The 18,450-nt window shown below is 50.9% G+C and overlaps 7 protein-coding genes across 7 annotated transcripts; 2 read left to right on the top strand and 5 right to left on the bottom strand.

Moving 5' to 3' along the window:
- Positions 1 to 228: 228 nt before the first annotated feature.
- CONPUDRAFT_152705 (uncharacterized protein) lies at positions 229 to 641 on the bottom strand (the record flags this gene model as incomplete). The annotated part of the gene is made up of 3 exons (XM_007769489.1): positions 229 to 272; positions 332 to 344; positions 402 to 641. 3 exons carry the CDS (start codon positions 639 to 641, stop codon positions 229 to 231), a joined length of 297 nt encoding a protein of 98 aa, XP_007767679.1.
- A 606-nt stretch (positions 642 to 1,247) lies between these two features.
- CONPUDRAFT_143481 (uncharacterized protein) lies at positions 1,248 to 5,191 on the bottom strand (the record flags this gene model as incomplete). Its single annotated transcript, XM_007769488.1, has 8 exons — positions 5,138 to 5,191; positions 4,929 to 5,073; positions 4,295 to 4,856; positions 4,103 to 4,230; positions 3,907 to 4,029; positions 3,067 to 3,302; positions 2,977 to 3,018; positions 1,248 to 2,906 (listed from the first exon to the last, which is right to left on the bottom strand). The coding sequence occupies exons 3-8, from the start codon at positions 4,759 to 4,761 to the stop codon at positions 1,248 to 1,250; spliced, it is 2,655 nt and encodes an 884-aa protein (XP_007767678.1). The 5' UTR covers positions 4,762 to 4,856; positions 4,929 to 5,073; positions 5,138 to 5,191.
- Positions 5,192 to 6,117: 926 nt separating this feature from the next.
- Positions 6,118 to 7,075, top strand: CONPUDRAFT_152702 (uncharacterized protein; the record flags this gene model as incomplete). Its single annotated transcript, XM_007769487.1, has 2 exons — positions 6,118 to 6,178; positions 6,231 to 7,075. 2 exons carry the CDS (start codon positions 6,118 to 6,120, stop codon positions 7,073 to 7,075), a joined length of 906 nt encoding a protein of 301 aa, XP_007767677.1.
- A 474-nt stretch (positions 7,076 to 7,549) lies between these two features.
- On the top strand, positions 7,550 to 9,299 carry CONPUDRAFT_102533 (uncharacterized protein). The gene is made up of 7 exons (XM_007769485.1): positions 7,550 to 7,878; positions 7,947 to 8,058; positions 8,183 to 8,404; positions 8,481 to 8,534; positions 8,601 to 8,971; positions 9,044 to 9,140; positions 9,213 to 9,299. Exons 1-5 carry the CDS (start codon positions 7,712 to 7,714, stop codon positions 8,916 to 8,918), a joined length of 873 nt encoding a protein of 290 aa, XP_007767675.1. The 5' UTR covers positions 7,550 to 7,711; the 3' UTR covers positions 8,919 to 8,971; positions 9,044 to 9,140; positions 9,213 to 9,299.
- Positions 9,300 to 10,042: 743 nt separating this feature from the next.
- Positions 10,043 to 12,209, bottom strand: CONPUDRAFT_54534 (WD40 repeat-like protein; the record flags this gene model as incomplete). Its single annotated transcript, XM_007769207.1, has 3 exons — positions 10,043 to 10,198; positions 10,328 to 10,964; positions 11,257 to 12,209. The coding sequence occupies 3 exons, from the start codon at positions 12,207 to 12,209 to the stop codon at positions 10,043 to 10,045; spliced, it is 1,746 nt and encodes a 581-aa protein (XP_007767397.1).
- A 2,007-nt stretch (positions 12,210 to 14,216) lies between these two features.
- On the bottom strand, positions 14,217 to 17,046 carry CONPUDRAFT_152699 (uncharacterized protein; the record flags this gene model as incomplete). The annotated part of the gene is made up of 9 exons (XM_007769483.1): positions 14,217 to 14,273; positions 14,321 to 14,347; positions 14,400 to 14,505; positions 14,558 to 14,767; positions 14,820 to 15,417; positions 15,480 to 15,926; positions 15,982 to 16,562; positions 16,637 to 16,758; positions 16,804 to 17,046. 9 exons carry the CDS (start codon positions 17,044 to 17,046, stop codon positions 14,217 to 14,219), a joined length of 2,391 nt encoding a protein of 796 aa, XP_007767673.1.
- Positions 17,047 to 17,527: 481 nt separating this feature from the next.
- On the bottom strand, positions 17,528 to 18,360 carry CONPUDRAFT_152698 (uncharacterized protein; the record flags this gene model as incomplete). Its single annotated transcript, XM_007769482.1, has 3 exons — positions 17,528 to 18,014; positions 18,072 to 18,169; positions 18,220 to 18,360. 3 exons carry the CDS (start codon positions 18,358 to 18,360, stop codon positions 17,528 to 17,530), a joined length of 726 nt encoding a protein of 241 aa, XP_007767672.1.
- Between the last annotated feature and the right edge of the window lie 90 nt (positions 18,361 to 18,450).

Below are 18,450 nucleotides of genomic sequence, written 5' to 3'. Positions count from 1 at the left end.
TCGCCGGATTCCGAGTCGACACTGTATACAATAGATTCAAGAGTAGAAGGAATGAGCATACAAATGTAAGGCCGGAGGTCCACTTCCATGGGTGACCATTCTATATGTTTCAGGTTGGGAAAGAGGGGAAGCATATTGCATGGTCCGAGGCTAAACTCGAAGAGAATATCTGCATATGGACCCTGGACGGGCTCCATGTAAAAGCAGCGTATGCGACAGGCATACTTTCTAATGATTGACCAGTCGTCGCCGGTTAATGGTCGTGCAAGTTTCTGAGAGGTGAGTTGTATCAGCGGTGAGGACTGAGTACAATGATATCAGCCCTACATACCGGCGTGGGTCTCCTACGGAACACCTTGTACATGTCAGCTTATGCGTAGATAGCGGGATGGAAACCTTACTCCGTGTGTTTCATCGGCCTTCTGTAAACCATCAGGAAAACATTTGATGAGAGGATCGAGACCGATGAACATGATGTTTTTCCACAGCGCATCGAGCGCGGGCTCTGTAAACACTTGACAGGTCCTAGCCAATGCAGCAAGAGTGCGCTCGTTGCCGCAGCCGGATCCTTTGTCGAAATCCTCAATCAAATAACCAAAGATGAGCTGAAGAAGTTCAGCGATGGTCAAGACACAACGCATTGTGGGCAACGGGGCGTGGTGGTTGAGGGTAAGATGACGGTCTCGATAAAGTGAACCGTGGGACCTTGTGGGGCTGTTAACATGTGGCACCTCCCCAACGCGTTCGCGGTATCGGAGCTTTTAGTTGGTTCTCTGCCGTGAGCCGAATTCCGTAGGATCACAAGGAACCATACTTTTGCTAGGCGGAATTTGGCGGAATGGATGTCTCATCTGGATACGAACAGAAAAATGGGACTGAACATGCATATAGTTTACTATCGCATCTATCTGTTGGCTGGCGCGTGAGCAAGCCGGCCGATGCCGCGACACAGCCACATCCTGGCAAAGGATGCCGCGCGTAAGAATAGAAGACACCCGAGCAGCCCGAAGGGCGCTCGGAGCGGATAGACTAACACACATCGAGCAGAATATGCTCGAGGAAATGTATATACAGATGTATACAATGACTGTGCAACGTTCGCGTCGAACGCACAGACTACTCACATAATGTAGAAATAGCTTACAGAGTACTATAAGTACCAGAGATATTTCTACGAATAATCTAATCAATTATCTTATCTCCCACTGTGAGATCTGATTTCCAACACTATATGTTCCTGTATCCGTCTAATCTTCCTCCGAGTCCCCCGGATCATCGCTTTCAGGCTCGTCCTCGATATCAGCCTCCTCATCTACGCCTTCATCATCTAGTTGTTCTTCCTCGTCTTCTGGAACCTTGACTTCATCATCATCATAAATCACTTCTCCAAATGCATCTTCATCGCTAACTCCCTCTTCAAAATCGTCCATGAGTTCAGCGCCGTCGTCATCACCCTCGAAATCCACAGATTCTTCATCGTCGTCATCGTATACGTTGACTTCTGTATCAGTGGGCATCAGGTCCTCGATTTCAACGTCTCCGTCCGCACTGGCAGGATTTCGTGCGCGAAGTCGCGTAATAACCGCCCCAGCCTTCCCCCACCGCCTCATAAACTCGCTGTAATCCGGGCTCAGCCAGTCAGGGAACCCACTTCCGACCGTGAACGGAGGATACCATTGGTGAATATGTTCGATATTCGGGAAGAATCTGAGTAGCAGCTTTACCGTCGCGATTACGTCTTCGATCCGCGAATTTGCAACCCCAAGGAACTTGATGTTCGCGTTGGGCGACACTTGCGTCTGCTCATCCTCTGGAAATGTGTCAAGCAAAAGCTCTGCTTGATCCGTTCCTGTGGCGTCAAACTCGACGCCAAGATCCTGTAGATGCGGGCAGATACTAGCTACAGAGAAAATGCCGGAATACGTGATCGCAGACGGCACCTCCCACCCGTGTTCAACATTGAGGGACAATTTCTCTAGGAGAGGGAATGAGCGTGCAAGGTCTATGATGTCGGAATTGGTGAAGACGGTGGAGCACTTGAAGTCGACGTCAAGAATGCGGAGTTCTCCGAATTTGAACAGCGGCCGAAACGTTGAGATTGTCACAGTCCGTCCGCGGATATGCTGGGAGGAGTTCAACGGCATGGGAATAAATGTGTCGTCACCCCAACCATGGATCTTCAGGCTATAAAGAGGACGACTGCTGTTTGAGAGCACCATGAAAGCGTCCTTAGCGCTTTCAGAACATCCGTTATCGACGATCATGAGTTTGGTATCTACCAGAGACAACGTCATCTCTGAAGCAAGCGCAACAAAGACGTCTAAGCTTTCAGCTCTCATTTCGAGCGCGCGTAGGTTCTCGAATGCGTTCCCTTCGATCTGAGACCTGATGGCACGAAAGGACGTCACCGGGGGTAGTGTAACGGATAGATCCCGCAGTGCCGATAAGCCTGCGACATGAGCTAACGCCGCATCTGTGATGTCCATGCAGCGCAGCGAGACCAGATGCTTCCAGTTGCAAACTGACCGGGAGAAAGCTTCAAGGCCGCCCTCGACATTTTTGGAGAAGTCGACGTCTACCTTCTTGAGGGAAGGACATAGCGATCCAATAGCTGCAAGGATAGAAGCATCTCCCCTGCCGCTGTTCGAGCTAATCGCGAACCGAAGTGATTCAAGGGTGCTTGGAAGGAACATCCGCATGTAAGGCCGAAAGTGCGTATGCGTGACTGTCCATTCCAGATGTCTCGTGTTGGGGAAGAGAGGAAGCATTTCGGATGGTCCAAGGCTGAGCTCCAACAGAACATCGAGATAATCCAGATCAAGCGATGTCATGTAGAAACCACGTACGCGATTAGCGTAGTTTCGAATGATCAACCAGTCTGCACCGGTCAAGGGCTGTGAGAATGCCTATGCGGTAAGTTGTACCAAATGATGAGTTGATTGAGCGAGGTGATAGGAAGGGAGTGGCACTGCATACCAGCCTGAACCTCGGCGCCTCTGCTAACACCCATTGATATAACTTCACAAGTTAGCTTACATGCTGATGATAAAGGGATGAATGGCTTACACGCGGTAATTCGACGAGTTTTTGCGATCCTTCGGGAAGGCATTTGATAAGAGGGTCAAGGCTGGAAAGGTTTTCCCAGAGTGCGTCGAGGGCGGGCTCCTTGAACGTTTGACAAGTCCTTGCCAGTGCGGAGAGAGTGCGCCCATTGACGCAGCCAGATGTTATATCAAAGTCCTCGTTCAAGTAACCAAAGATGTGCCGAAGGAGCTCGACGATGTCCAAGGCGGGGTGCATGGCTAGCGGGGTGAGATGATGGTCAAAAGAAGATGAGATCGATGAAAGGCACGCGTGGCCGCGGTAAGATTACGTAAAACCATGTGAGCCCTTCAATTCTCCGACGTACCATCCGGGCATTACAGCTTGCCTTCTCCAGGTTCTCCTTTGTCTTCCGGCATCCTCTGAAAGTGAGTTTCGGATTTTCTCCAGGTATTGACAGTACTAGTACTTGGGCACCACCTTAGACCACTAGATCTATAGTCACCAGATGAATACAAAGAACATCGCCCAAATTCTCAGTCGTAAAAATTATCGTCCTACCCCTGGGATATCAGCTTCATGTCCTCGGCTGCTACGAGCTCTGATAACCCTAGCCACGCCTTCACGCAGACCGTCGTTACTCCAGCTAGTATGTGCCACAACTGACGCAGCATAATGGCAGATGATGGTAACATTCAAAATCAAAATCAAATAAGTCATAGGTTGTGACGCTACCCAAGAAATACTAAAACACTCAATAACCAGATAATACGTGTATGTTTACGATTGAGGGCAATGATTATCCCAAAGAGCCGGGAAAAAAAGATGCTCGAAAGCGAGCCTAGGCCAAGGACCAAGTCAAACCCTTGATCTTGCCATCGGAAAGCGGCGCGATGTTCTCGAACGCGGACGGCGAGAAATCGAGATCGGCTGCCGAGCAGGGGTTGCAACTGTCGGTCACCTTGACGGTAACGTTCTTGCCATTGTCTACGTAAGAGACCAGCAATCAACACAACAGTTCGAACCAGGCCTGAATGATCAAAAGATTCAAGAGACATACAGGAAGCGTTGATCTCCTTGTTGCAAAGTGACTTGTCGAAGACGCTGGTGGCGACAGAGGTGACCAGGTCGGTGTCCTGACTCACAATTCCGCAAGCGGCGGCGACGCGGACGAGGAGTGGTAGTATCCTGCGAGATTGAGACTGGGTTGTTAAAGAAGAGACGCGACGGGCATGCGAGACGTGTTACGCACCAGTACCGGTCTGGGTGCCGGTGATGGAAGCAGCGTTGGTAGCGACGGCGAGGACGACAAATGCGAGACCCTTGGAAGCGAACATGGCAAAGATTGATATAGTAAGGTTTGGTGAGCGGAGAAGATGTGTCGAATGTGTTTTGAGAATGGTTCCAACGAGGCGCCCTTTTATACACCTCAAAATCCATGCAGAGTCCGAGTGGCCATATGCGTACGTGGTCCGGATAAGCAAGCGCAGAGAGACTGTCGTGGCGATCACCGCACATTTCCGTACCTATCGTAGGAGAATCTAGTCCTCGAAACGAGATCATGACGAAGCGGAGAACGACCAAGGGGATCAGATGCGTATTTACGCAACGGAGTAGCTGCCAACACATCGCATCCAGTACCCGTACCAAGGTTGCAGCGTCCAAGTAAAACAAAGCCGAGGTAATGTGTGAAGCATGGCACAGTACATTGACCCACATACGGGCTTATTATGCGGACTTACAATTGTAACCCTGGGCACGAAGGTACGAACTCGGCGATGCAATGACTGTGAGTTGACGACGGAGGCGGGATTCTTTACGTGTCAAAAGCCTATAGTCAGTTTGACAGGAGAGCACGATCACGGATAGATAAGGGATTCACGCACTGTTCTGCCCAAGTTATCCAGGGTAAATCTTGGATGTACTATGCCCTGCAGAGTAACTGGAAAGGGGAGGTTTGAGGTCGTAAACTGTTGCGCCAATGCGTATCATAGGATCGAGGAGAGTTCTGAGGCATAAGAGCAGGTATACCTAAAGCTTTTATGCCGCATTTTAGTTGACATACCCCGGCGCTGAGCTCAAATTGATGACAGACCAATAATCCATACGCTTGGAGTCGTCCCGTATTCCGCGAGGCCACTGGCACTACAGCTGAGGTAAAGTGAAGCGCGAGATTGTGTGTCCAAGCCCTAGGTCATGTCTTCAATTCATGAGGTCGTAGCAAAGATGAGGACTGTGAACGAGTAACAAGGCCAGGCAAGAACTAAACAAGCCAGGACGCGAGTTGGACGCGAGTGTCGGGGGTGAACGCGACACGCTGCGCACGTGGTTTCTCATCCGCAAATTTCCGGCTGGCAGAAACGGCGGTTCGTCCTTTTCTCCTCTGCACTTACCTTCCTTACGACCCCATTCAGTCGTATAGCTATCTTCTATCGACAGCAAGCTGCAATAGTGATGCTCAGCGGACTATCTCTCTAGCTTCAAAGGATAATTCCTCCTCCTGACCGGATCATCTCCCAGGATCCGGAACGAATCGCTGTAATCGATACTCGAGTGGCTACGGAGGACCTTCTCGGATAGAACTTATCGCAAAGCCTGGCTTGTCTTCCTCGCTGTTATTTATCCGCCTGTCACTGCATGGTGCTCTCAGCTCATCGCGTGGGCCCCAGACAACGTCCACTTTTTGTATGCGGGGTATCACCGGTGGGCCTTTGACATGCCTTCAACGCGTCACGGGTGCCCTTCACCAGGGGTGCCTGATGCGGGCGTCAGGTACCAACGCTCGAACCACGCGTTTCAAAGGTTGTAACTTTCGATATCAATGCTTCATGGCGCCCATCGACGACGTCCTTGCAGACCTCAGCGCGAGTTTTCGGGTCAATACAGGTCAGTGCCGTGCCTGGATGATCTTGTAAAACTCCGTCAGTGTCAAACCTTCTCGCAGACATCCCGAAGGCATCTACGGCTTGAGCAGGTGGCTCGCTCGAGTTCCGAGCTTGAGGCTAATCGTCGTAGGATGATTTGTTTAAGATGAGCACCTGCGACGGCTATTAACCTCAAGCGCACTCACTCGCCATGGTCTCCACTCTTGCTATCTCTGGCTCTATTTCTTTCGCAGCGCTGGCCGCTGCCAAAGGTGCATTTGATAGGGACCTCCTTTTCGAAAGCTGAAGCTAAATCGCACACAGAATGGCATTTCGGTGCTGCGTTTGGATCCCCGTTTGACGTTACCACCGACTGCGCCGATATCGACAATATCTCCCCCGAGCTCCTTATCAACTGGGGTCCCGACAACCGCCACGACGCGACGATCAATGTCTGCAACAACACCAATATCAAGTTCTTGCCCTACCTCTGGGGCCAGACCTGGGACGACTCCGAGCTCAACGCACTTCCCAACGACGACGCGCCTTGGGCCGTCATCTTCGAGAACGAACCCAACTGGTGGGGCGGCGAGCCGCTCACCGACGATCATGGCGACGGGTGCAATATGACGGCGACTGCCGCAGCCGCCAAGTACAGCGGCCACACGCAGATCATCAACGAGAAGTGGGGCGTCGGCGTCGTGAAGCTCATCTCTCCCTCGCCTGTTAACAAGTACTACCCGATGTGCATGTACGAGCCCGAGCAGGGCTGCGCGTTCCAGACGCAGATGGACTGGCTCGCCGAGTACTTCGCCAACTGCGGCACCTGCGAGCAGGACATCTGGGCGATCAACATCCACGACTACAACTGCAACCTCGCGGACACGCAGTCGCTCGTCGCGGACATGGCCGCCGCGTACCCAGGCAAGAACGTGTTCTTTGGCGAGCTCGGATGCAACGGCCCCACCGCAGAAGAGATGGCACAGTACCTCCTCGACTTTTCCGGTTGGGCATATCAGGAGGACACGGTTCGGGGGTTCATCTGGGCGGCGATTACTAACGACGTTGGCACGCCTGGCTCGGAGCTCTCTACTAATGGCCAACTGACGCCCGTCGGTCAGGCGTTCAAGCAGATCCAACAGCAGTACCCTCCCGACTACAACCCATAAGTAGTCTCTGCCTGGCACTCTCGTGGTGAGCCGGGGATTTTTAGAATGCAGAGACGCAATTTTGGGTTTGGGTTTTTGTAGATTCTCGTCGCACTTCGTTGTATTGGGGCCCTGGTTGTGTACTAGCTTGGCTGATGTCTACCATTTGGTATCATGCACTTGACAATGATTGCAGACGACTCTGTATGCTTGCAGCGATGCCTTGCGGCAGTATTTATGCTGGCCCACGAGCGTCGTTATTGTCTTACCATTGGCCAAGATGTGTACTGGTCTATGTCAAAAGCCCTTCTAAAATCAGCGGTATTCTAAAACATTTGCTGTGAATTTCTGAATTTGGGTTTCTGTTCTCACGGATTCGGCATGTTTCCGCAATATAATCATTCACTGTCGCAATCTGCCTCGGTCTCAGGCCTTGCACATGTCCGACGATGACCGAGATTTCTTACTCAGAGCATGCATGTTCGTCCACCCCGGCGTCTATCAGCTGCTAGGATAAATACTTCGACCGGCCCGACCAGTACTCTCTCTTTGTCCCAGACCATTCTATCAGGGTCTCTCGTCAGTTCCGGAAGTAGAGCGATTGTTCCCGCTGCTTGCACTCTCCCAACGATAAGAAGCATATCCCGAAGATCAGACATGTCTGCACCCCCGTTTGACACCAGCAAGCGCACGACGTTCACGCAGGGCCCGAACCCTTCTTTCCAGTGGGGAACGCGCGTCGGATCGTCCGAACTCGGACGCCAGTGGCTCGAGGGCGAGAAGGAGGGGTGGACGGGGATTGATACGGCTAAGGAGGATCCTATGTGCGTGCTGCTATGTTTTACTCGCGTCGAGGATTTACCTCAAGCTGATGATCATGGTGATAACACAGGAAGCTGTACAAGCTCATGATCAGTGGCATTACGCCCCGCCCGATCGCGTTTGTTGCGAGCAGAGACGAAAACGGAGTGGACAACCTTGCGCCGTTCAGCTGGTTCAACATGGTGTGTTTCTCCTTTTCAGCTTCACCCTCATCTATTGTCGTCCTCTTATCCTCATATCTGCCGTTCTCACCTTCTAACGCGCCTTTGATGACATCATTGGCTGGAATCCGGGCCGATCTTTCAGGTAACCGCGCACCCGCCCCTCATCGCGTTCACCGTCGCCCGCGCTGGCGGCAAAGACAAGGACACAGCCGCGAACGTCAAGAAGACGGGAAACGAGGGACAGGAAGGTTTCACAGTGAACATTATCAGCGAGCCCTTCCTTGAACAGGCGAACTCGTGCGCAGTCGATGCGCCTGCGGGTGTGTCTGAGTGGGATCTGAGTGGGCTGACTAAAGGCGAAACTGTACGTCATTCTCTGTTTCTTTGCTTGAGCATGGAAGTGGCGTTCGAAAGCTAACGACGTCTGTGCACGGGAGTAGAAAGTCGTCAAGGTGCCTCGGGTGCAGGAGAGCGTGTTCAGTATGGAATGTGTCGTACGTGCCCTCCCCACAGCATTTCCTCTCGTTCTGTCTCTTAACGTTCACCCATCCGTCGGCCAGCTCCACCAAGCCATCGACATAATACACCCGACAACCAAAGCACACACCGCGACACACATCCTCGCATACGTCAAGTACATCCACGTCCGGAACGACATGTGGGCCGGCCCCTCCCCCTCCGCAGCCGCTACGTCTGGATCGCGCGAGGAGCGGGGCGGAACTATTGACATCGAAAAGTTCAAGCCTGTCGGACGTGCAGGTGATATCTCGTTCACGCGCACGGGTGACGCTATGAGGATACCGAGGCCGGCGTGGGCGACGGAGGAAGAGACAGTGAGGAAGTTCTTGGAGAGTGTCAGCGGGGACGCGAGGATGTAGATGTAAGAGTACCCAGGAAGCGGTGATACCTTTATTGACGAAACTGCAGAGCTGTATGTTATACATGTGTGTCGCATCGTTCTTGTGCTGAATGTCTTCTGTCATTGCAATACTCCGAGGAACAGTCAAATCCAACGTATACAACCTCCCGGTCCGTATCTCAGCATGGTAACACATACTCATGTTTGCGTCAAGCAATACTTTTCATATACTGCGTGCATGGTAAGCGAAATCCAGGCTCTTAAAATACAGCAAAATTTAATCCATAATCAACGTGCTACGAACCATTGAAAGCTATGACACTGAGGCCTCAATATTGGGAACATCTCTATCTACTAAACGTACCCCACGGATCCTGTCAACTAAATCCTACCCTCTCTTTATACCCGTCACAGCCGAGAAGGGCTTGCCAGCCTTGCTTCTGAGAGGGATGCAAAAGCAAACCACATTGACTTGCTCGTTGGAGCGTGTACTATCGTTCTCATCTAGTTCTTCATCGTCGCGTGACTCCGTTTCTTCCTCTGCGTCACGGCGCCTTCTGCCTTCAGGAGTTGGAGCACGGTAAATGAGCTGTATGGTGCTGGTTAAATGTGTAGTGAGTGAAATGAACATGAAACACGCACCTGCTTGGTTCTACCTGTGGATATAGGTACGATGTAGCGTAAGCTGAATGCGTTCGTCTTCGGAGGGCGCTTATCTAGCCCGGAATGGTCTGAATCGCCTCCAAGCTGCGTGCGCCGTCCAAGGACCCTTTTGAGAAAGCCTATCCCTCCACGTCCCTCACGTGCATAATGCGATTCCGATTGTGGTACTTGACGTTGGCGAGAAGGTCTTCCTGTTCGAAGGCCCTCATGGAGTATATCACGGTCCCCAGGGCCCGCGAGCCCTTGTGGTCTACGAGCCAAAGAAAACTACTACCCGTTTGCGAGATGTAAAACGACAGAAGAAGTGCCTTACATTCATGGTAATGCTATCATCAGATTCATGAGCCCCGGGCCGCTACCAGTCATCCTTCAGTGGCTACATATCTTTAAATAGGTAGGTTACCCACCTGTTGGTTCGTTTCTCTTTCTTCTTTGTGAGTAGAGTCTTCGTCGCTGTCATCACATTCCTAAATAACTTCGTTATGGTGACAGAACTGACTTCGATGGTAGACGTACTTTTCCCAAGAGTAGTTTACCGCTTGCTGTCTCCCAAACTCTTATAAACCCGTTAACCGTACCACCAAAAACCCGTGATCCATCCGGCGAGAAGGACGCCACAGTCACTACGTGCTCGTGCTGCAGCGACCGAAGAAGATTATCGGTATTCGCATTTCAAACGCGAACATGTCCATTACCTTCAGACGTGGTGAGGAATGTTTGTCCGTCTGGCGCATACTGTGCGCAGAACACTATACCGGGATGCACAACTGTGAGCACTTGATTTCCGGTCAAGACGCTCGAAACCCTGGCATTTCCGCTGTGATGACCACTGAGTATGTATTCCCCGTTGGGCGCCCAGCATACTGTCTGAACGTGGTCGTTGTGCTTGTATGGCCCCGCTATGAGAGTCCTTGTTATGAGATCCCAGATGCATACTGTACCATCTACTAAGCCGGTCGCTAGATGAGTACCAGTGGCTGAGATGCTGAGAGCGTGGATATTGCTGCTGTGTCCGTCAATGACGCTGAGCAGGCGACCTGCCTGTGAATCCCACACTCGTACGGTTCGATCGCGACCAGCAGTGACAATCTGGGAACCGTCAGGCGTGAACTTGATGACTACGGGACGTCCTGTGTGTTCTTTGGTGAGACTCCAAGCAAGGTCCTTGGTGTGGGTATCGAACACACTGATTTCTCCATCACTAGAACTGCTAGCCAGCATCGAGCCGCCAGCAGATATGTCGACGGAGGTGATGTCCCCGCTGTGATAAAGAAAGGGATGGTTTGATTCCTCTCCCGTTTTTCCATCCCAGATTTTGATAGTAGGATCACCACCAGCGCTTGCAAATTGGGATCCATCAGGAAACCACGCCAACGATGTGACCATCCTAGAGGTATACATTCTGTGCGATGATATCAAAACGAAGAACAACATCATGAAATGGTGGCTATACGCACAGGTCTCCCTGGGAAGGTTTTGAATCAGGACCCTGGCCGCAGAGAAATGCGTTGTCAGTAAAGTAGCTCCGAAATGGAGCCGGCTCACTTACATCAACTTGAACAACATCGTCCGAATCAATGTTCTGGATACACAGCCTATCCGAGTCCGATTCATCCCTTCCACATGCAACAACACGTCCTGTCCAAGAGGCTGAGAGGCACATAACTGGCGCCTTGGTATATATCGGACCCCACAAGCAGGCAACTGTCTTGAGGTCCCAAGCGCGTATACTCTTGCCCCGCGACGCACTGATGAGTACTACCTGTCCTTCTGAAGTAAACACGAGGTCCGTGATAGGTAGCCGGTGTCCTCTCAAAGGCTCTTTGAATGGTTCTCCAGTTCCAGCGTTCCACAAACGAACAGTCCAATCCGCGCTACCACTCGCCAGCAGACGTCCATCCGGCGAATAGGCAACCATACCTACTTCCGAATGGTGCCTAGCGAGAGGGGGAAGGGTGAGTTCCTGCGTGGCCACGGCCCAGACCCGTACAACATTATCGGTGAAAGCACTTGCTACCTGGTTTCCGCAGGGAGAGAAGGCTACGCGTTTGACAATAGCTGGATGTTCCATATTGCTGATGACCTCTCCCGATGTCGCGTCCCATAACCGAAGCTGCCGATCTGCCGATGTAGTGGCGATGATTTCCCCATCCATGGAGTATTGGACTGAGGTAAAGTAACTATTCATGTTCCTTCCCAGATTGAGAGGGCCTAAGACACACTTCTGCGTTGTAAGGTCCCAAACATGAAGGTAAATGCGAATGTTTGTGTCAAATTGAAACGGTCCAATGGCGAGGCAAGTACCGTCAGGGGAGAATGCAAATGCGCTGCTCACACCCCCGTCTAAAGACTGTCCAACTTGCAATCCGGCCTTCGAATCCCATATTCTGATTTCTCCATCGTTGTGTGCTGAAGCAGTAAGGATCCCCCCGGGTGAGCAGGCGACTGCGGTCACCGGTCTGGTTTGGTCTTTGAAGGTTGCTGGAACACTAGTGTCACCGTTCGAACCCGGAGGCGCATCTGAGGGATTGATAGGGCCGTCTTTGGAGTCTGTAAACGTATCTAAGCAGGGGGTGACAGTGGTGTCCTCAAGGCTTGAGGACGAGCTAGGTCTGAGGCGGTCTGACAACGTGTTTGAAGAGGGCATTGGCGTTCTGAAGTAATCGTAAATAACGGGAGAGAGCTCACGAGAACGGGTACTTACAGTGGTAACTGGAGGGAAACGTTTGCCCTGTAGCACAGAAAGTGCACAATACTTATTGCTTCGAGACCAACATTGATATTGATGCTGAGGGCACTGGCCACTCTCACGCTTGTCGTCTGATCAAGTCACACTGCAAAAATTTCACCATAACTTGTGCCCATTTACTTTAAATAACTGGCCCAGTTAGTTAAAATAACTTTATCATAACTTGCCGGGATTTATCCGGGTGTGGATACACATTGTATTTTAAATAACATTTGACAGGTTATGCTAAAGGTGGGACACGCAGTTTTGACAGTTATCTTAAATTGTAGAAAAATAAAATGGAGTTAACATAAATGCGGATAAACTCCGCATTTGGATTAGTGTTGCCGTGGCTCGGGAGCTGGCTCAAGCCGATTGGATGGGCTTACAGCAGAGGCAACAAAATATTTAGTGAGGTGATAATTATGTCATAGTTGCCATCGTCGCTGTCCGGTCGTCGCTTCAAAACATGACCTTACGCTACAAAACTCAAGTGTTATTTTACGAGGAAACAGTTCAGCTTCGAGCCGAGCCGAGCCGCGGCAACACTAATTTGGATGGCAACAATCAATGGCCAATCAATGGCCAATCATTTGCCAGTCATTTGCCAGTCAATGGCGGGTTAATGGCCAATCAATGGCTGGTCATCAAATTTTTATGTGCAATAAAAAACCACTTATTCACTCTAAATGATCAGACTAATCACCAGCTATTGGTGATAAAAAGGAAGGGAGTACTATGGGACTTCAGGATTCATATTGTTTGTGAAATGAGGGATTAAAAGCATATTTCTCTAACTAAACAATAACTTTCTATTTGGCCATTAACCCGCCATTGACTGGCAAATGACTGGCAAATGATTGGCCATTGATTGGCCATTGATTGTTGCCATCCAAATGCGGAGTTTATCCGCATTTATGTTAACTCCATTTTATTTAAAATAAACAGATGAGCAATGACATGGCTGACAGCCGTGAGAAAGTACAATTTAAGATAACTGTCAAAACTGCGTGTCCCACCTTTAGCATAACCTGTCAAATGTTATTTAAAATACAATGTGTATCCACACCCGGATAAATCCCGGCAAGTTATGATAAAGTTATTTTAACTAACTGGGCCGGTTATTTAAAGTAAATGGGCACAAGTTATGGTGAAATTTTTGCAGTGTCAAGGACTCGGGTGCAAAACCAATGATTATTCTTGTGTCAAATATGTGAAGGAGTGTTTGAAGAATTGGAGATGTACGTATGTTCATGCTAGGAGTGATAGACTTTGATTCGTCGAAATTTTCAGTCGAACTGTTGTAGGGGCGCAAGTTATGCACTGTATTTCACAAACACCCGCGCTATGTACCTCGTACCACTGCGCGGTAACCCAAGTAAGACCCAGGTTATGATATGACATAGCACACACCATAAACTAGGTCCATGTCTTTGTATGCATGAGTTCACCGCCCCATATGCGCTCATGATGCCCTGTGAAAACCCGCTGTTCGCGTTAAGGGTGGTTTCGGGCATTTTATGTAGTTATTGATGGCGTCGAAGCAGAGTTGGGATAGACATAAAATAGCAGAAGAATACTACGTGAGGCCGCTTTTGCATAACGCCTTCGCGCAACAGAGTTGAATTTCATGTAATCTTTTGCGAATTCTCGTGCATCTTTATGTCAATATATGCTGGCTTGCGTGCACCTAGTGCAGAAGTCTGCATTAACTGACATAAACTTACTAAATCGCATTATGCGATTTTATGATGCTTTCTGCTCATTTCGTTCAGTTCATATTTGCTCGTTCGCCCTGAATAAAAATAGAATCGCTTCTATTCTCGCATCGCACACTAAAATGGTACAGGCACTGCAGGATAATAATAGTACAAAGCGTCAAAATCTCGCCAAGTCCGAAAAGCACAGGGAGAGCGCGTCGTGCTCCTAGAAACGGGTGCCATGGGCGACATCGGCCTCGGTCTTCCACGTCTTAGAAGCCACCTAACGAGGGTATGAGAAATAAAACAATGTAAGAGCGTGAAGCTCACCAATTGCTTCGCGTCGTTCGCGTAGCTCTAGATCGGTAATAAGTCCACCGATAAGAAAATACGCGATCAAACCACTTACCGATTTCTGAACCCTAGAAAGACCGCTGTACATGCTCTCTACCTCCTGCTCGGTGACGTTTTGACCACTAGGTACAGAGGCGATGTAGCGGATCGCCATGAGAGTCCTCAAAATACAGTAATGAGAAACATGTACTGTCAATAACGGAATAAACTCACTTTCCATTCTTCTGGCGCCCGGTTGTACGATAGACCACGGAGTCGACGGCCTCACTAGTGTTCTCGACGCTTGTAGAGCTAGACGAAACCGCCGGGACGACGTTTTCCTTGCCGGGGCTTACCACCTTCTCGAGTTCGTCGAAAGCTCCAGGTACGGGCTCGGCGTACAGTTCCTTTTGAGCAGCAGCTCTCTTCGCCACCTTGGCTTTGCTAGTAGGTAGATAAGTATCAGACATGTTGAACAGAATATAAGCACACTCACCTAGGATTCTCGAGCGCGTCCTTTGCCCTCGAGCGGAACGCTGTAGAAGCTGGCATCGATGGCGTTGTTGTTTTCCTGGTCTTCTTGGCAGTAGGAACGTTGTCTGGAGGTGCTGCATTCGCCCTCTTGGAACCTGCAGCATTCGGATCCACGCCGCCAGCACCTGAGCCTGCCGGCGCCTGCTTCTGGATCGAGATATCGCCGAGACTGGGCTGATTAATCTCCTGCGGGCTAGCAGGAGCTGTAGGGGCTGTGACGACTGTCGAGACCCTCCTGGAGACACGACGCGCGCCAGCGACACCTGCAGATGCAGGCTGGCTGGCCTCCCGAGAGGCAACGGCAGCCGATGCAGATGGCCGAACCTTGGTGGCTGTTGCAGCGGTTGAAACGGAGTTCGTTGAGGCGGCGCTCGCTCTCGATGGCTTGCGAGCAACGGCAGCTAACGGCGTGATGGTCGGCGTAGGAAGCATCCGAGGCAGAGCTTGTTGGGTGCCCTCAGCCCCTTGTCTCGCATGCGAGCGAGTAAGAGAGACAAGTCCGGCAGTGCTGGCCATGGACTGCAGGATGCCTGTATCGGTCGGGTGAGGGGGAGGATGGACTATATCTAGAATAAGATACACAACAATGTTAGTATTAGCCATGAATTAAACAATAACTCACGGATAGTATTACCCTGCGGCTCAACGTGCTGCGGCACAACGCTGGCATATTCGAGAGAAGGCGAGGCCGTCTCGGTGCCACCTAGCCCATCAGCCTCGTAGGGGGACAGCGAGCGTGAGCTGGTGGAATCGGGGCCGAATTCTTCATCGTCCATGGCGAGTTCGGGATCGGGTTCATATATGGGCTCACTACCAGCGTCAGCGTCGTCAGCACCAACAGCCTCGTCATCCATGGCGAGCCCGGGACTGAGGTCATGCGTGACAATATTACCAGTCTCAATGTCCTCCATATCCGCGGCCGCTGGAACACCATCCACCTCATCAACGAGACGATACGCCGTCTCATCATGGAGGGCCTCGTCCATATTCTCGCTGTCCGAGTTCGCGTCAATGCACTCATCCAATGCTTCTTCGTGCGCCCCAAGCTCTGGATGACGCGCAGGAGATCCTTTGTAGTGTTAGTATAGCATAATGATAAGTACGAGTAATATAAAAGACAATACCTTCAGCGGTAGCCTCAGCCTTGAGTTTTGCCGATGCCTTGAGTCCTCTCGGACGTTTGATGGGCCCCTTGACAAGGAGATTACCTTCGTTGTCAAGCTTGGTGCGTTTGAAGTTGGGAAATGTGTGGCGCCCGAGGATGTCGAACTTCCAGTGGTTGACGCATAGTGCAAGCCAGGGATATTCCTCGTAGATAGCATCACGAACAGCCTTGACAACATCGAAAGGCAGAGCCCGCCAGTTTGATGCGAGCTCTCCCTTCCTCGCGTGCTTGATGAAGAGGGTGCGCATGGATTCTCTGCAGGCTTTGACGTTAGCCTTGGGAATGGGCTTGCCTTTCGTATTTTCGAGCCATGGAGTTGGCCCGAACTTGGTCAGGTCTCCAACCTTCTTCTTATCCCAGCCGTTGTAGTCCTTTTGATGCCAGTATTGGACCTTTGTGTTCGCACGCATATCCGTCAGACTCCTACCGAGGCAGTCTACATCGTCGTCGATCTTCGAGAGTTCGTCGGGAGTTGGAACCGAGGATCCGCCAGGCACCATAGAAGCACCTGCAGGGTTTGACGCGCTATGCTTCAGGGAACTGGCAAGCTGGTCAAAGCAAGACCTGATCGTGTGTTGGACGTATGCATGTATGTAGATGTGGTATACACGTACTGAATCGAGTTCCTCTGCTGCTCGTAAGCGTCCCGATGCGCTTTGACTTCGATGAGCTGGGCTTCGAGCGTCTTGATGCGCTCGTTCATCAGGTTCAGCTGCGTCTGTTGCATATATGCGTCCTGGTGATGGTGAGAGAGAGATTGGCACAGTAATGTCTTGCTTACCTGCTGAGCATGAGTCCACTGGCTCTGATTACCGTAGCCCCCAGACATGTGCGAATAGTTTGACACCGAGCGAGAATGCGACTGGTCATCGTGAGCGTCGATACCAGAGTTGTGACCACCATAGAAACTCGAAGACGAGAGGGAACCGTGGAGATTATGAGACAAGGCTCCACCGCTAGCAAGAGACACCGCAGAAGAGCCCATGCTGAGCCCAGGGAACGTGTTCGGAGGGATGGATGACATAGCAGGAGGTCTTACGCGTACACGTAGAGCAAAGAAAAACGAAGAAAAAGAGCACAGGGAGGAAGCGCCGACGCAAGCTAGTAGCATTCCATACCAGAAAAGGCTTCTGATTATGAAACCACAATATCCTAACATATCACTCACCTTGTCCGCCTAGATATGTTTTCCCCAGAGTTAACCGCCTAGACAGAAGCAAGCTGTGTTGTGTATGTGTTTCATTAGAATACATTGACGCCCCCACAATGCGCCCACAATTCATTTCCACAACCGAGCTGCGTCGGTCTCGCTTAGTGTATTCTGGGAAGCCGGGATCCGCGTCCCTGAGCATGGACCGGCAATTCGGCTATTTCATTCCGCGTTCCTTTTGCCACAGTTTCCATAACATTGGATTTATTGTACATACATTCACGCGTTGCAAGGAGCTAGAACATGGTGGCGAATTTAAACTAATATTACATATCTACGCGTTGGGGAAACTCAGTTAGGAGATCTCCTCATCGGAGTCGAGACCAGTAATATCTACCGACCGCTGGCTTTTGTAGCGCTTGTGAGTACGTTCGAGCGCGTCAATCAAGCTGCTAGTGGACGTTGGAATCAATCTCTTGCTGTCATCTTCGATGTCTGTGATGTCTGCGACCATGGTGGTATCGTGGTCGTCTATCGCTGGGAGTGTCTCGTCTCCATCTCTGTTGTCTCTTGCTGCAAGGGTCGCATCTGCAGGAGGGGCATTGGAGACGGGCAGTAGCAGTGTCTCGTTCTCGCACAAGACGTCAAGAGGAGGTGCTGGTGGGAGAAGAAAAGGTGGGGCTGGCTCGTAGAGAAACAGAGAGCGTCGCCCAGGTGTGACAAGGTTGAGACGAGGGTTGATGCAGTAGAACCCATTGGGCTCGCTGAATCGCTGGAGACGCGCACTAACCGGCTCTCCAACAAGGTAGAGCCGGTTCTGTGCAGCAACACTACTCGCCTTGCTATAATACAAGTGATATTGAGTGACTGGATGTATGCGGAACGTTCGTAGTACTCACTCTGCAATTGCAAGTCCAGTGTTCCATTGGTGGTTGTTCACGGACTGGTTCTCCTCGTAGAACTCGTCTCGCGATGCCCGCTGACGGACAATTATATTCTGTATCTGTAGTTAGATATGGTCATAATAGAATAAGAGATTACACGCACCACTTCACGCTCTCGATCGCTGGGCGGAACGGAAAACCTGAACAGAAAGTCTCCAAACTCAGATCCAGCAGGTGTGTGAGAGTTGTCGGCCATGTTCAGGATGACGTTGTCCCCGGTGATGTTGATGTTATAGAGCGGCATGGTTTGGACGACTTTTTCGAGGGGAGGGGGACGAGGAAAAGAGAGGGATGGGCGGAGGTGCACTCGAGAAGGAGCTGTGTGATGTGCAAG

This window comes from Coniophora puteana (genome assembly GCF_000271625.1).
Source record: "Coniophora puteana RWD-64-598 SS2 unplaced genomic scaffold CONPUscaffold_5, whole genome shotgun sequence".
Classification (NCBI taxonomy): Eukaryota; Fungi; Basidiomycota; class Agaricomycetes; order Boletales; family Coniophoraceae; genus Coniophora; species Coniophora puteana.
This window is presented reverse-complemented; position numbering and strand designations above follow the sequence as displayed.

What these genes read in the sequence shown, in the direction of transcription:
- CONPUDRAFT_102533 (XM_007769485.1), top strand. Translation starts at nt 7,712, where the DNA reads ATGTCTGCACCCCCGTTTGACACCAGCAAGCGCACGACGTTCACGCAG. An exon ending in CGTTCAGCTGGTTCAACATG is followed by an intron (nt 8,059 to 8,182) that starts GTGTGTTTCTCC and finishes CCGATCTTTCAG; the next exon opens with GTAACCGCGCACCCGCCCCT. An exon ending in GGCTGACTAAAGGCGAAACT is followed by an intron (nt 8,405 to 8,480) that starts GTACGTCATTCT and finishes GCACGGGAGTAG; the next exon opens with AAAGTCGTCAAGGTGCCTCG.